At 45.4% G+C, this 16,978-nt stretch overlaps 1 protein-coding gene across 1 annotated transcript in view; it reads left to right on the top strand.

The window, feature by feature from the left end:
* Positions 1–14,265, top strand: part of ADRA1B (adrenoceptor alpha 1B) — a 53,870-nt gene extending 39,605 nt beyond the window's left edge. Inside the window, exon 2 of the mRNA XM_047779711.1 lies at positions 13,132–14,265. Coding sequence (XP_047635667.1) covers positions 13,132–13,739 — 608 coding nt within the window. The 3' untranslated portion in view covers positions 13,740–14,265. The remainder of the gene's footprint in view (positions 1–13,131) is intronic.
* Positions 14,266–16,978: the final 2,713 nt, after the last annotated feature.

The raw sequence follows: 16,978 nt of genomic DNA on the forward strand, positions 1-16,978 counted from the left end.
CTACAATGCCCCATTGCTGGAATTTTGGTTATTTCCCATTTAGGGGGAACATTATTGCAATTTCCTGTACATTTATCTTTGCTCCCTTTTAAGGGTACTTCTGTAAGATGAATTCCTGGATGTGGAGTACTTCCATCAAAAGCTAAAGCTACACTCATTTTAATTGTATAGATAACACCAGTTTTCCTCCCAAAATTTGCATACACAGAATGTATGAAAATGTCTGTTTTTTCATGCCTTTGCCAAACTAATAGACCTGAAATATATTACTGATTTTTAATTTACAATATGTGTTTGGGAAAGGAATTTTATGTTTTCGTTAATTCATTGCCCATTGTACTTATTCTTCTTACTTGCTTATCCATATGATTTGCTTTGTTTTCTATTGAGTTGTTTTCTTGATTTGAGAGTTTTATGTATTAGAATATTATTCCGTTTGCTGTCATTTGAATTACAAATATTTCCCTCAATTCTTTTTAAACTTTGTTTTCAAAGTTTGTGACCTTACAGAAATGTCTAGGCTGGAGTTCCCATTGTAGCTCAGTGGTAACAAACCCCATTGGTATCCATGAGGACGCAGGTTCAATCCCTGGCCCTGCTGAGTGGATCAAGGATCTGGTATTGCCAATTGCCATGAGCTGCAGTGTAGTTCACAGATGTGGCTCAGATCTGGCATTGATGTGGCTGTGGCATAGGCCTGTAGCTGTAGCTCCCATTCGGCCTCTAGCCTGGGAACTTCCATATGCTGCAACTACAGCCTTAGAAAAGAAAGAACTGTATAAGCAAATCCAGCAATACTTTTCTTTATGCATCCTGAATGTCTGTCATGCTTAAAAATTTCTTTCCTATTTCAAAATCATAAAAAATATTCCCTTATATCTTCTAATATTTTAATAATTTTTAATATTTAAAATCTTGGCTCCATCTGGGTTTATTTTAATGTAAGAAATCCACCTTTGTTTCTAAATAGCTAGACTCTTATTATAATGGGAGTTCCCATTACGGCACAGAGGAAACGAATCTGACTAGTATCCATGAGGATGCAGGTTTGATCCCCGGCCTCGATCAGTGGGATCCGGCATTGCCATGAACTAGTGGTGCAGGTTGCAAACACGACTTGGATCCCGTGTTGCTATGGCTGTGGCCTAGGTCAGCGACTACAGCTCAAATTCAACCCCTAGCCTGGGAACTTCCATATACTGAGGGTGCAGCCCCCCCCCCAAAAAAAAATAGCCAGACTGTTGTCTCAATATCACTAATTTTTTTCTCAATACCACTTATAGAATAATCTGGTTTTTTCCCCACAAGCATATAAAATTCTTGTGGATCTTTTTGTCTTTATAAATGATGTCATTTCATTGATCTATCTGCCTTTTCTTATACTTCCTGCCCTAGTATTTTTAAATTACTTTTATGATATGGTTTTATGATAAGTTTTAATATCTGTGCAAGTGAGTTTCCCTGCCTTCCCGCACCACTGCACCATTCCTCTTTATTTATTTTAATTGACCTGGCTTTTTTTTTTCATGATGATTCTTTTATAATCTACATTCTTCCATACATTTAGTTTGCAATCATTTAGATTCCCTTTCCACTCACCGCTCCCTTCCCCTGCAAAAAAAAAAAAAAAAAAAAAAAAACTATGTAGTATTTTAAAGAGATTGTCTTGAATTTACAGATGAAGTTTTCTTGGATAGAGACTTTCTATGCTAAAGCAAGCTATGTCTCTCCATTTATACACGTCTTTTTTTTATGCCACTTCATGAAGTTTTATAGTTTCCTTCACATAGGTCCCACCAACGCTCAGTTTTAGAAGGTTTTTATGGGGAAATTGTTATTTCCAGCCAAGTCAAAGCATGGAACATATTCAGTTTGGCCTCAAAGATGGACCCTTAAATACTGCAGAAACTACTTCATCCCACTTGCTCCCAACTCTGAGCCTAAGCCAAGAGGTAGCTTCCCTCTTTGAAGCTGGAATGGGTCCATCAGTTGATGGCACTGACCCCATGCCCAGCCCTGTGCTAGAAGCATAAGATAGTAACTCCATCCTCAAGGAGCTTTGACACTGCCTGCAGAGACAAGGGGCACATCCCTTAAGAATGGCATTTCGTGTTATCCCATGTAGTATGGCCTCTGTTTTTATGGGAAATATAGGACAAGCAGGCTGGAGCAGTCAGGAAGGATTTCAGAAGGAGATGAAAACTGAACCGGACCTTGGCATGTGGTTACCACTTAAATAAGTGAAGAGGAAGGAAGCAAATTACAAGCAGGAGAATCACTGCACAGTCATTTATGTGGCACCTACTATGAACCAAAGTTTTACACTTCACTACAAGCCATGCTCTGTGTTTGGTGTGAGAGAAACCAAGACAATTAAGTTTGATCCTGACCCCAAGGAGCTTGTAAACAAGAGAGACAGACCCTTAAACAAATAAGTTTAGCAGCTGCTATGATAGAATTCTGTGGAAAGAATAGCAGAAACTTCTAATCTGGTGAATATGCATCTCTTGGATACCCATGGTTGGCATTCAGTGAGTCTGTGAGCCCCTGAATTTATACGATGCTACATTATTTGCATCATAACCAGCATTTTCAGATTAAGAACCACTGAGGCAGAGTGCCACAAAACTCTTGGCTTCTAGATACTTGTATTTTAATGAACAGATCAAATACATATAAAGACACTTACAAATAACAAAACAATTCTAGCCCAAGCTCCCCGCAGCTCAGAAGTATTCTGAGTGTCCAGAGGCAATATTGTCTGTTGTAGAAACGCCCAGCTTTGAGACCAGGCAGATTTGGTTTTGAACTCCATCTCTGCCATTTAATAGTTGTGTAATATTGGGGGAGTTCGGTCCACTGGAAAACTTGATTTCCTCATCTGTAAGCTGAAAATTGAGGATTACAGAACCCACTCCTCCGTCCTGCCTTATAGTGAGGGTGGAATTCGGTAAAGCGTGTGGGTCACCTGGATCTCAGCAGGTCTTCACCGCCTGCTCATTCCTTCCTTCTGTTTTCACACTTCAGAGGAAACTGTGCGTGGTGGGCTGTGGTTATGAGAAGGAGGAATTTGAGCCAGGCCTGGGAGGGATGGAGGGGCGGAGGGGAAAGGAATGGAGATCTCAGGCTAGTGGACAGAGTAGATAAAAGGAAAGGAGCCAAAAGAGTCAACTCATGTTGCAAAGAATCAGTCCATTGCAGCCAAGCTGAGCAGTTCTTAAATTCCAGCCTAAGCAGTTTGAACTTTATCCTATAAACTACAGGGGCCGCTGGAGGGTTTGGGACAAGGAGGTCAATCCCATGGTGAGGTGGCTCTCAGGCCAGCCTTTGCTCATCTGTAAATCCCAAGATAGCCGGGAAAACAATTTTTAAAATCAAATTGTAATGTGGACTAAGGCAATGCTTCTCACCATGGGATCTTGTGAAAAAGCTGATTCTGATTCACTGGATCGCTTAGATTCTGTATTTCTAACAAGCAGTCCAAGGTTGTCGATGCTATTTACCCATGAACCTCACTTGGAGATGCCAGGGGCTAACATCTTTTGGGTTTATTTCTTTCATTATTAATATTGTTCTTGTACCACATGTTGGCTGAGTGCCTTCCTGTGTCAGGCACTGTGCTAGACCCTGAGGAGAAAGAGAAGAATCAGACATGAATTCTCTTTTGTAAAAACTCACGGTCTAATCTGAGATGAGGCATAGCCCTAAGCAACTGTAATTCAAGACAAAAAGTGATAAATGCCGTATTTTAGCTTCAGATAAAATAGTTTGATAATCTGGTAAAGACAAAGATTGTTCCCAGTTGAGAGAGAAATTGTCTGGTGCTTAAGGAAATGAATGGAAACTTCTTTTTCTTACTATTAAACAGTGAGTAAGAACCCGGACTTCAGACTTAGATTTTAATCCTCACTCTGCCATTTAATAGACATGTGACTTCATTCTCTTAAACCTCGGTTTTCTTATCTGTAAAATGAGATAGAATCATAGCAGGGCTTCTGGAAGAATTGTATAAGGGAGTGTTTATAAACGTAGTACCTCATACCTGATTCCTAGTTCATTGTATGCGATGGCTTTGGTGACTATTACTGTTTTCAGCATTTGCTATAAAACTTAACATGGGTCTGTTGGCCCCAAAATATTGCCCTTGTTGGAGCATTTTGTGATCTCATTCCAGGGTTAAGTGGCAAGTGAAAATGTAAAAACCTCAAAGGGAATTTCCAAATCCAAGGAAACCTCCTTCACAAAGCCAGGGCTGAGAGAATTAGCAACTAGAATTTTAAGTGTTTTGAGTTTTTATTGGGCCAAACTGTTTCCACTGGGGAGACTTGGCTGAAGGTGTAGCCAAATACTCCTAATAAGAACCATGTTGAAAGGGAGTGCCACTCTATGTACAAGCTGATCAGAACGGTTCTGCCACCCACTGGGCTCCCTGGAGGTCATCTGCTTATATGATGCTGACTGTGAAATCAGTCAAATCACATTTATGATCCTGGAGACCCAGACTGTCAGAGCTCAGAGGGATGCGACAAAGCACCAGCCCTGGGTGGACCAGATATATGATGCTTTTCATCCCTCTACGCCTTGCCGAAGGCTTCGAGTCCACCCTTGGTCAGTCCTTCAACCAAGACCCCCTCTCCTGCCCCACAGAGGGAGAATAAGGTATATCAGGGGACCCACAGGCATATCAGGAACTAACAGGGGAGACTGCTGGCCTTAACCACAAAAGATCTCATTTCACACCTTTCTCTCGTATGATCTGTGTGAGACCTTGGTCAAGCACTGCCTTCTAGCTGCAGCTCCATTGCTTCATCTGTAAAGTGGGAGAATCCCACTTTGCTCAGGGAACAGTCATGGAGATTAAGTGAAGTAGAACATAAGAAAGTTGCCTGACACATAACAAGGACCCAGTAAACACAGTATCTTTTGGTTCATTTTTCATTTTTTAAATAATATTCATTTAATTTTTCTCAATCACAAAAGTAATTCATGTTTATGGAGAAATTTTTGGAAAATACCAGAAGGCCCAGAGAGGGAAAATTCGCCCATAATTTCACCCCTGAAGGATAAACACTGTTGATGTTGCCCTCCTTTCATGTGTATTTTCCCAGCCTTTTATATACATCAACATATGTATTTTGTTTCCCCATGAACTGAATTGGAAGTGATTAACAGCTTCTGTTGGGACTGCCTAGGTTCATATTCAAATTCTATCTCCCACTAGCCCTGTGCTTAGGGCAACTTGCCTGCCGTTCCCCCAAGTATAACAGTCAGGCCTCCAAGAGGGTCGTTTGGGTTGGGCCATCAGGGAGTGCTGTAGACTGAAGTGTGGAATGGCGCCCCCTAGAGCCATGCAGGGCACAGTCATGCTGGACTGTCTTGGGAACAGAAATAGTTGAAAGAATAACTGGTGAAAAGACGGTTCTTGTGATGGAATGTGATGGGGGATAATGTGAAAAAAAAAGAATGTATATGAATGTATGGCTGGGTCACTGCTGTACAGCAGAAATTGATAGAACATTGTAAATCAAATATAATAATTTTTTAAAGAGATTTTTTTTTTTAAAAGTTAGTTACACATTTAGAAGTTCCTGCTGTGGTGCAACGGGATTGGGGGTGCTGGGACTTTGTTTTTTGGCTTTTTTTTTTTTTTGCTTTTTAGGGCCGCACTTGCAGCATATGGAGGTTCCCAGGCTAGGAGTTGAATCGGAGCTGCCGCCGCCTACAGCAACAGCAATGCAGGATCTGAGCCGCATCTGCGACCTACACCACAGCTCACAGCAATGCCAGATCCTTAACCCACTGAGTGAGGCCAGGAACTGAACCCTCAATCTCATGGTTCCTAGTCAGATTCTTTTCATCTGCACCACAACAGACTCCTGGGACGCAGGTTTGATCCCCGGCCCCACATAGTGGGTTAGGGATCTGGCATTGCTACAGCTGCGGCTTAGGTCGAGATCTGATCCCTGGCCTGGGAACTCCATATGCTGTGGGGCAGCCAAAAAAGCTGGTTGTGCATCTAGCCCAGGGGCTAACACAGAATAAGAGCTCGTCAAATAGTAGCCACTATTCTACAAACAAACTGGTTTTGAAGAATGAAGTTTTATTTGCTGAACATGATCCAGCCAAAAGGGCTTCTCCTTGTGCTGATACTGCAGGGCTTTGGCTTTTGGTGCCTGCACTTCACTGTCCCTTTACATGGTGCTCGGGCAGGCAAAGGCCAGCTGGTGTGGGTGGCTTCACTGCACCATCTGCTTGCTGCTTTAATTCTTCCCTCTCAAGTTCTCCCTCCTGCTCTCCCCACCATGTGTGAAGCTTTCAAACCCCCACCCCAAGCTCTTTCAGAAGTGGCAACTCATGTGATATGCTTAAAAGTCCTCAGTAAGAAGCTAGCGAAAGGCGTCTTGAGTGGAGCTGTGGAGCCTCTTGCAAGTGGATTCCCAGGACTGCGCCCATAACACTGCTCAAAATGACTATGAATCTGAATGATGTGCAAGATAGCTTGAAATGACAGCTTGAGATGGTACGGGAAACTCTGACTCATATATTCAGTCAGTCAGTGAACAAATATTTATTTAGCTACTACTATTTGCCAGGGGCTGAGTTCTCCAGGAGAAAGTATTACCTGTTTACTTCTCTTTCAGTCCTTCAAGTTCCTCAAAGAGGAATTCCTCTCATCTTAGGGCCAGCAAGTCTTCATCACCCTTTAATCCCAGCAAATCTCCTTTTTTGAAAAAGAGAGCAGGCTCAGACCCACCACTGTGTGGAGCCATCTAGAGGTACTAATATCATTTTGTTTTCATCTTATGTTTCTTTACCCCTGAATTCTGTTTATGGCAAATGATACAGGTTTTTAAATAGTTAGAGAAAATTTCATTTTTAAAAAATATTTAGTTTAGGGAGTTCCTATTGTGGCACAGTGGAAACGAATCCAACTAGGAACCATGAGGTTGTGGGTTTGACCCTTGGCCTCGCTCAGGGGGTTAAGGATCTGGCATTGCCCTGAGCTGTGGTGTAGGTTGCAGATGTGGCTCAGATCTAGTGTTGCTACGGCTGTGCTGTAGGCTGGCAGCTGCAGCTCCAATTCAGCCCCTAGCCTGGGAACTTATGTATGCCACAGGTGTGGCCCTAAAAAAGAAAAAGAAAAAATATACTTGTTTATTTAGTTTAGATACTGAAAGTGAGTAGATTGAAGAAAAGCAGGAGTTCCCATTGTGGCTCAGTGGTTAATGAACCCAACTAGCATCCATGAGGATGTGTGTTCGATCCCTGGTCTCACTCAGTGGGTTGAGGATCTGGCGTTGCCCTGAGCTGTGGTGTAGGTCACAGATGTGGCTTGGATCCCACGTTGCTGTGGTTGTGGTATAGGCCAGTGGCTATAGCTCTGATTGGACCCTTAGCCTGGGAACCTCCATATGCCGCAGGTATGGCCCTAAAAAGACAAAAGAAAGGAAAGGGAAGGGAAGGGAAGGGAAGGGAAGGGAAGGGAAGGGAAGGAAAGGAAAGGAAAGGAAAGGAAAGGAAAGGAAAGGAAAGGAAAGGAAAGGAAAGGAAAGGAAAGGAAAGGAAAAAGAAAAGCATTAAGTAATAGGTGGTCCAGGTGGTAGAATGACTATTCACGATACTTAGGAAGCCCTAGACTTGAGATGGGTGAGGCTTAATTAACCCTTTGAGGGTTTCTGACCCTGTCAAGCCCATGATGACAGCTATGGATTCTCCCCTAGAAAAATGCATGAACATCACATATAATTTCAGCAAGCTCAAGGACCACTTAGAGCTCCATCCTTGGGCCTGAACTGGAAAGCGTAGTAGGGTGAGATTCCCAATGTCTGGTCTGCACCGAGAGCTCATTCTCTTAGCTACCTTCCTTGTCTTCATAGCCATAGTACTGGGAGGAACAGCAGCGCTGGCAGTAGTAAGAGTAGCTGTGCTTGCGGCAATCAAATAGCTGTACTTATTGACTGCTTTCAACATGCCAGGCACTTACCAAGCCTAAGATCAACTCATCCATGTGGAAAAGAATTATCATCATCCCCATTTTCCAGGAACCAGAGCTCAAGTAACTTCCCCAGGGTCACTCTGCTGGGAAGTCAGAGTCAGCCCTTGAACCCAGGTCTACCTGCCTGTGATGTCTCAGTGGGTCCTTGACCACTGGACTCCACTGTCTCAATAAATGTTTTTTGGATAAATGAAGGACATTTGGGCAGGTTCCGGCTGTCATTCTACCCTTCACCAGTTGAGTGACCTTGAACAAGTCCCTCACCCTCACTGATCTTCCTTTAAGGAAGAAGGTTTCCCAGTCCTGCCAAGCCATGATTCTCAGACACACGGCAAGGAGCAAGGAACCATTGCATGAGCAAGAGAAGTAGAGCCAGGCCCCCAGGCATGCACTGCGAGTTGGTGGCCCTGTCAAAGAGCAGGCTCAGCCCTAACTTCCAGCAGAGAGAGCAGGCTTCCAGGAACCAGCATTTCCCGTTGACATTTGCTCCCTCTCCTGGCAGCTTCACTGCCTCCCCGCCCCAAGGTCTGTTTGGGTGTCCAGAGAAAAAGATCCCTGTCACTGATCCATTTTCATGCTCCAAGAGGCTAAGCACTTTCCCTAAACAATGAGGGTTTCTTGGCTCCCACCGGGGCAGGCTGGTGTAGCAAACGGGGTCCCTAATCCTGGTGGCTACTGTGCTGCTGGGGAGAGAGGGAGGAGGGAAGGGGCAGAAATATGTGTGGAATCCAGGCGCCTGGCAGGCCAGGCCCTGACCCACACTGCCCCTCTGTGGTGGGTCTGGAGAAGCAGAGATGGGCAGGGTTTTTGGCTCTGACCTCATGGAGACTGAATGGTGAGGCTAGAAAGGACTCAGATCAAACCCCTCAAGTAAAGGAGGAAAACTATGTCAAATTATTATGTAGTACAGCTGAAACTAATATCATATTGTCAGTCAACTCTATTTCAGTAAAATAAATAAATGCATTTTTAAACGAGGGAAACTGAGGCCCAGAAAAGAAGAATAAATTACCCAAAATGATACATCAAGTTATCAAACATAGGTTTCCTATAATTAGGTTTCCAGCTCAATAAGTGGTTTACAGAAATAATTTTTATTTTTTTAATGAGAGTTGCAATGTGTATTTCAGGTTCTGTCTTGGGGTGTTTTGTGTATTTTTTTTTTTCTTTTTTGCCACACAGGCTGTATGTAGGAATTCCTGGGCCAGGTATTCAAACCCACACCACACCACAGCAACCAGAGCCACAGCCCTGAGAATGCAGGAGCCTTAACCCACTAAGCCATCAGAGAACTCCCTACGGGAATAATTATTATTTGGTTAGTTAGCATTAATGCAGAGCTGATTTAGGTGGCAGGTACCTAGTACCCAGCGTGCTAACAAAGACTTCACGTATTTTATCTTGTTTAATCCTCACAACAACCCAGGGAAGGTTGTGCTCTTCTTAACTCTATTTTATCGATGAAGAAACTGAGGCTCAGGGACAGTATGAAACTTGCCCAAGGTCACATGTCTGATGAGAGAACCAGGATTCTCACAAGAGTTGGAATCTAAGAAAAAGGAAGTGTTTGTCAGAAGTCACTGAGGGCTTGCTCAGGGTGGGTGAGCCCAGCTGAGGTCTGCTGAGTACCTCTCAGAAGCACTCTTGGAGAGTGCTTTGGAAGAAAGTAAAGGCAAAGATCCAGCCTGTCTTTGTCCTTGACAAAGTGCTTCCATGTGATAGAGGTGAAAAAGAGGCTAGAAAGAAATGTCAAATGGTATAAGGCGACAGAATGATTTATGCCCCTATCATAATGCCATGTGCATTCTGTTGCAATGACCTGTGAACACAGCAGCCTCCCCACAAGCCTGTGGACTTCCACAGGGCAGGTACCACATCCCTTTTTGTCTGTATCCCCATAGCTTGGCCACATGCCTGGCACTTAGCAGAGCTCAGTATTTGTGGAATAAATGAACAAATGAATGAATACATAAAAATGTAAAAAGCTACCACTCTTATATGCTGGTGTCCTGATCTGTAACATGGAACCAACTATAGACCCTTCATCATGCAATTATTGTGATAATTAAATGGGCAAATGGTGTAAAAAGGGTTTAGTGTAGGACATATACAGAGCACACACAACATAAATGACAGTTCTGATGAACATTAGCTATTAACATTATTGTTAATTCGTGTATCCTTTAAAAGCTTGTCCCTCAAGATGCCCCTGATTTTAGCAATTTATTGCTCATTTTACTATCACCTTCAACAGGGTTGACATGCAGAGCTACCAGTGTGTCTTCAGCAAGCATGTTTCCACACCTGGATCTCCTCTCCACCTTTGCCACAACTGTCTGTGCATCCCCAGCCTCTATCCCAGGCCCTACATGTCCTCATAGGTGGTGTGCCTACCTGTGCACATGCTCATCAGAATTTACCCTCTAGGGTAATGCCCAAGGTTTCCAAGTGTTACCTGCCTCTCTCCACTTCCCCACATTTACTCTACAGTGTCCCATTTTGTCAAGACCAGTTTAACTATGCTCTTTCAACTCAGTCCCAGAAACAAGACCCTCCCCAAGGACAGAAACAACTCACCCCACCATGAATATGAGGTGTACACACATCATATTTGCCTTTGCACTGGGCCCTTCTGCCCAGCGTCTTATTCCTTACAACAATCTGGGGTAGTGGAACAAAAACCTAATGAGGCAGCCCTTGTCACAAATCAGGCCAGCAGGTGGTGCCCTCATGGGCCTCACGTTGGGTTAAACCCAAGTGTCTTCACTCCCACATTTCTCCTGAGTTAAGTCAGTGTACTTTTACTTAGCAGTTACCCCGGGTGTGAATAACTCTCTTTCCAAGTTTAATCCCTCTCTGGCTTAAGCCTGCCCCAGGGAGCCTGGCTATTTCCACACCCCATTACCCACCCACCTCCCCCCGACCACAGCCATCATCTCTGTATGGCCAAGCAGAGAAGTAGGAGGCTCCCTGTAACCACAAGCCAAAGCTCAGATAATCAAGAAGGGCAAGTACTACAGGGGAGATACTCAAGTGGAATCCAAAATAGGCATTCGTACAGCATCTGTGCCACCATTGTGGGATCTTCAGCCACTTGCTGGGTCTCAGTGTTTCCATCTGCAAAGCAAGGAGGTCGGACTTCGTGATTTGCTAAGATTCCTCCCACTCAGATGCTCTTCATTCCGCAAATGAAGACCAAGCCCTTAGGAAGCTCACAGTATAGCAGGAGAGATAAGGAAGGAATATGAAAGTCCTGTACCACAGGCAGTGTGGCTAGTTTAGGGACATGGCTTGAAGTCACAAAATGTTCTATAAAGTATAACTGCATTTTTGAAAACATTTACCTATGTATATACAACAGAAAAAAGAAATCTGAAAGTATCTGCACCAAAATGTGGTATCTCTGCATTGTGGGGTTATGTGTGCTTTTAAAATATTTTTTTTCTTTTTGCTTTTTAATAGTTTCTCATTTTCCGCAAAGGGTATGATCATGAGCATTTAAAAAGAAAAAATCTTGTTTCATATTCAAATGGAACTGAGTTTAAATCCCTGCTATATTAGAAACATGCTGTGTGACCTGGGGCAAGTCACTTCACCTCTCCAAGTCTCAAATGCTCACATTTAAAAGGGAAATTGTTTTTAACATAATATTGCCATAAAATGCTTTTGGACTTGACATTCAGAGGAATGAGTTGATCATGTTTCTCAGTTCATGGGACCTCACCTCACATCGTCATCAGTCTAATTCAAGCCTCTATCTTATTTTATTGATTTTTTTTTATTCTCATTTCCTATTCCTTTTTCCCTCTGTCTCACCCTTAGGCAACCATTTTGTATTTGATATGTATTTTTTAAACTTGAAAGTGTTTTTGAAAAATGTGTGTGGTGTTTGGTGTGTTACTTTAAAAGTATTACGTTATAAATTTCATTGTTTCCTACTTTTTTCAAAGAACAGAGTAGTTAAGATCTTTCCATATAGCTTTTTGTACAGTAATCCAGGACCTCTAACTGCTGCATAATTGCTGTGCTTACATATACCCTACCCTACCTTCCCATGATTCCTTGCGAGAGGCACCCAGGTGTTTTCCAACTCCGTCACTGTAAACAACACTGTCCTGAGCCCAGTTGTACATGACTTCTGATAGACCTGTGTGAAAATTCTTTGAGGTCTCTATCCTGGAGCAGAACTGCCAGGTCAGGAGGTATGTGTGTGCTTAATGGGACCAGAAGGTCCTCACAGCCTGTGCCCCCACCCACCAGGCAGGAGACTCCCCATGTCCCCACATCCCTGCCTGCACTTGGCACTATCAAGCTTTTAAATTTTTGCCAACCTAACATATATTCTATCACTCTGTGGTTTTCACTTGAATTTATTTGACTACCTAATATTTTGAGCATCTTAGCATATGCTCATTAGCCCTTGGGTTTCCTAGTTGGTAAGCTGCCTGTTCCTGTTCCTGTTCCTTGCCCACGTTTTACTAGGATTGCTGTCTTTTTCTTGTTGACTTTCAAGAGTCCTTAATTTAAATATCAATTGCTTGACTGTCTCAGACTTTGTAAATATCTTCTCCCACTCATGCCCCGTAGTTTATCTTTTTGAAGCGTTAAGTTGTTTTTCTTCACCTCTACATCCGTAAAATCATCCCTTGCCTTGTCTCCTTTTACCTTTAATCTTTCACCTTCAGGTCTTTAATACATCTCATATTTGACTTGGAAATACTGCATGGCATTCTGTGAAGGATGAAATGATACAGGTTAAGCGCCTAGCACAATGCCTCTGACCCAAGAGCTGTACAATTGTGGGTGATTGTTACTGTCATTTGAATAGAAAGTGGTGAGCGCTGCCCTAGGAAATGTAGCGTTAAGGAGAGTTTGGATGCTGTTTAGCTAGGTCAGGAAAGGTTTTATGAACGAAGGTGAAGTGATGGAGGTTGGCTTTAAAAATGGATGTCAGAGTCATTTATTTTGAGAGGAAAGGCAGTATTCCAGGGAGAGGATCTGGCCTAGACAAAGCCCAGGATGCAGGAATGCCATCGCTTAACAAGGTTTAGGCAAATCACACCGAAGAGAGGAGCTGACTACTCACCCACTGCTGTCTGTCTTTCCGCCCCTGCCCACTCCCCCTTCCCCTGCAGGCTCCCTGTTCTCCACCCTGAAGCCCCCCGACAACGTGTTCAAGGTGGTGTTCTGGCTGGGCTATTTCAACAGCTGCCTCAACCCCATCATCTACCCGTGCTCCAGCAAGGAGTTTAAGCGCGCCTTTGTGCGCATCCTCGGGTGCCAGTGCCGCGGCCGCCGTCGCCGCCGCCGCCGCCGCCGCCTGGGCGGCTGCGCCTACACCTACCGCCCGTGGACGCGCGGCGGCTCGCTGGAGCGCTCGCAGTCGCGCAAGGACTCGCTGGACGACAGCGGCAGCTGCCTGAGCGGCAGCCAGCGGACCCTGCCCTCGGCCTCGCCGAGCCCCGGCTACCTGGGCCGCGGCGCACCGCCGCCCGTTGAGCTGTGCGCCTTCCCAGAGTGGAAGGCACCCGGCGCCCTCCTGAGCCTGCCCGCGCCCGAGCCCCCCGGCCGCCGCGGCCGCCAAGACTCGGGCCCGCTCTTCACCTTCAAGCTCCTGACGGAGCCCGAGAGTCCCGGGACCGACGGAGACACCAGCCACGGGGGCTGCGAGGCCGCGGCCGATGTGGCCAACGGGCAGCCGGGCTTCAAAAGCAACATGCCCCTGGCGCCCGGGCAGTTTTAGGGCCCCGCGCACCGCTTTCCATCCCTGGGGAGGCGGTCATTTGGGGGGAGGGCGGGGCGGAGGGGGGGAGGGCAGTGTTGGCGCCCGGTAGACGCGGGCCCCACGGGGAAACGGGGGGAGGGGGGCGGGGAGAGGGGCAGCTGCTTTTCTGGCAGGGGCATGGGTGCCAGGTACAGCGTGGTGAGCTGGGCCGAGCATGCTGAGAGCCTGGGGGACCCGACGCCGGCCGGGATTTCCGTCTCTCTCTCTCTCTCTCTGTGTATATATCTAAACGAGTCCCTCTGTACATGTATTTAACCGTGGGTACACGTGCGTGTGTCTGTGCGGTGTACGTGTGGTGTGAGTGTGTGCGTGTGTGGGGGCCGCCTGCGCGGGGGCAAGAGCGAGTGTGCGCCCAGGAGGCAGCGGGGGCGTTTTTTTGTCTTGTGACTTCGTACCTCTCAAGCCCCTCCTTGTACTTCCTGAACGGTGGCACTTTGGCGGGGTTGGAAACAAAGTCGGACATTAAAGGTTGTTTCTCCTGTTCCGCTTTTGAGTAGTTTGTGAACCAGGTGACAAGCAGGATCTTGAGTTCCCTTTTCCTTCGCGTTCAGGTGTGCCCTGGTCTCTCCCACCAACCGTATGGGCAATGGTTTGCTGCCCCCCAAACCCACGTTGGCCCCATTTCTGCCTTTGCCATTCCTGCCTTCCAGAGCTAAACAAATCTGACCTTGTGGCTGAAAGTGACCCCCTGAACTTGGCCCATAAATCCTGCTTGCCTGCTTTTGACTCCTAGTGGCAACTGAATCCTCCTGCTGTGGGCAACACTGGGCAATGTCCGGCATGGCCCTGAACCTCAGGACTCCAATCTTATCTGGGGCTACCAGGCCAGCAGCCTAGGTGGGCGCGTCACCTGATAGAGGTTGGGTCCCTTACTTCATACAACATTTTTAGACCAAATACTGTTTGCCTGTGCCCATGGAACCTGAAAAGGAAAGCAAGAATGCAGAATTCTCTGGACAAGATAAGAACCCATGTGTCAATACAGCACACATGGGCACAAGAACCCTCCTAAGCTCTGCTGACTGGCCAGCCTGCCTGGGAAAGGAGCACTGAGGAAAGTCCCACAGAGAGGAGCATACCTTGAAGAAGGTAACTTCTGTTCTAGTCTCAGAGCCTGCTAGCAATTTACTACATGACCTTGAGAAAGTCACTTCCCTCTGGATCTTGGCTTCCCTTCTGTGTAATGAGATTGGTTCTAAGATCTTTTCTGCCTCTAAAAGCCACTGGTTTTCTAAAAGAATTAATTAAGGATGGGGAACAAAACAGGTAGTATTTTTCTCCTCTGAAATTAAAAAAAAAAAAGTATGAGAGGAAAACTCCCACCCCAATCCCTTTCTCTTCCTTTGTTTTTCTCTTTTTTTTTTCTTTTTCCTTTTTTCTTTTTTGGTCTTTTTGTCTTTTTAGGGCCACACCCACGGCATATGGAGGTTCCCAGGCTAGGGGTCCAGTCGGAGCTGTAGCCACAGCAACATGGGATCCGAGACACGTCTGTGACCTGCACCACAGCTCACGGCAACACCGGATCCTTAACCCACTGAGGAAGGCCAGGGATCAAACCCGTGTCCTCGTGGATGCTAGTCAGGTTCGCTAACTGCTGAGCCACGACGGGAACTCCTTCCTTTGTTTTTTCTAAGTCGAGAGTCGTAATTTTTCAAATGGCAAGAGCCTCTTCCAATAATATTAGTACATCAGTCATTTATTCTATAGGTAGTTGGAATAGAAAATGCCTTAAGTGGGGATGGACATTCATTTAGCTGAAAAGTATAGGAGTATCAGGCATGGTTGGATCCAGGGGCTTCAACAATATTGTTAGGTTTCCTCACAAACTGTTATTCATCTAGCTCCCATCTTTAATCTCTGCTTATCTTTGTATCCTGTCCTTGTTTTTTTTCCTGCAAATAGCTTTCTCACATCATTCTTAGAACTTGAACTCTCCCTTCCCCCAAGGAGAAATAAGATTTCCTAGCATCCCTACTCCAAAAAGAAAAAGAAAATCTTGAGAAGCTAGATGGTCTATCTCACAGACCTCTTTGAGACTCTGATGAAAGTTATAAGTATGCATCCCCCCAAAAAAAATGCACATACCAAAAAATTGAAATATCCATGATATTCTAGATTCACTAGTTATTTGAACTAAAGTAAACAATCAGAATTATCTAGGTTAATCCCCTCATCTTTGCAGATGAAGAGACAGGTAAATAAAGTCACATTAGACTAGGACTAGGACCTGGGTCTGCTACCTTGCTGTAGTACTTTTTTTATTCCTTTGTGCCACCATCTTGGGGCTGAAAGCATCTTCCAGTAGAGAGGAGGCCTCTTCTTGCCTGTGTAGAGAAAAGGGAGTCCTAGGGAAGAAAGAGTCTGCACCCAGGCTTCTTTCCCAGGGAAGAAGGTACAGTTTGGGGCAATCCTCTGAAAATATTTTGTTAGCAACACAAATCTTTCAGACAGTCTGACACAGAATCCTGATAGAAGTGCAGCCCAGCTTGAAGTGGGGAAAAGAGGACAGAGCCTGGCCCCCTTGGCCTCCTCAGCTAATTCACTGGGCCACCCCAAACACCAGAGAGCTCTGGTGACGTTTGAAAGTAAAGTTGAAGATCTGTAGTCTAGTGCCAGTGAAAGGGACTTGGATTCAGTAGGACTTGGGTTCAAGTCTTGACTCTAGGTATCTTTTGGTGATTCACCTTGCCTCTTCTGGTCTGCTTCCCATCTCTCATATGGACATGATCATCACAGCCCAGCAGGAAGCACAGAGGATTCAATGAGATCATTGTGGTATAAACACTGACCTGTGAATCACTGGGCAGAGGCAAGTTATAATTTGGACCTCAGATATCTGAAGCCACAGGCACCGAAGGTATTTCCTGAGCTGCTCGGTTCCAATGACCTCACACTTTACTGGTGTTTGGAGGCCACCCAGGCAGCACAAGGAGACAGTGGCAGCCTGCTAACTCTTGCCAGAAGGAAGCTTGGCCAAACAGTGGCTCACATCCCTGGGGAGTGCTAGGTTTCAGATCTGCCTGCAGCAAAAGCTTGCCTTATGCTGACCTCTCCAGGTCACCTCACTGTGGTCAGCCCTAGAGAAGGCCCCAAGTTCATCAAGAGCCCTTGGAGTGAACAGGCCACAAAGAAGCTCTATTTTATCCTCTCTGGCTACCCAAACACTGCTGGGTTATTTGTCACCCTGGAGGCATGCA

Source organism: Phacochoerus africanus, chromosome 1 (genome assembly GCF_016906955.1).
Source record: "Phacochoerus africanus isolate WHEZ1 chromosome 1, ROS_Pafr_v1, whole genome shotgun sequence".
Classification (NCBI taxonomy): Eukaryota; Metazoa; Chordata; class Mammalia; order Artiodactyla; family Suidae; genus Phacochoerus; species Phacochoerus africanus.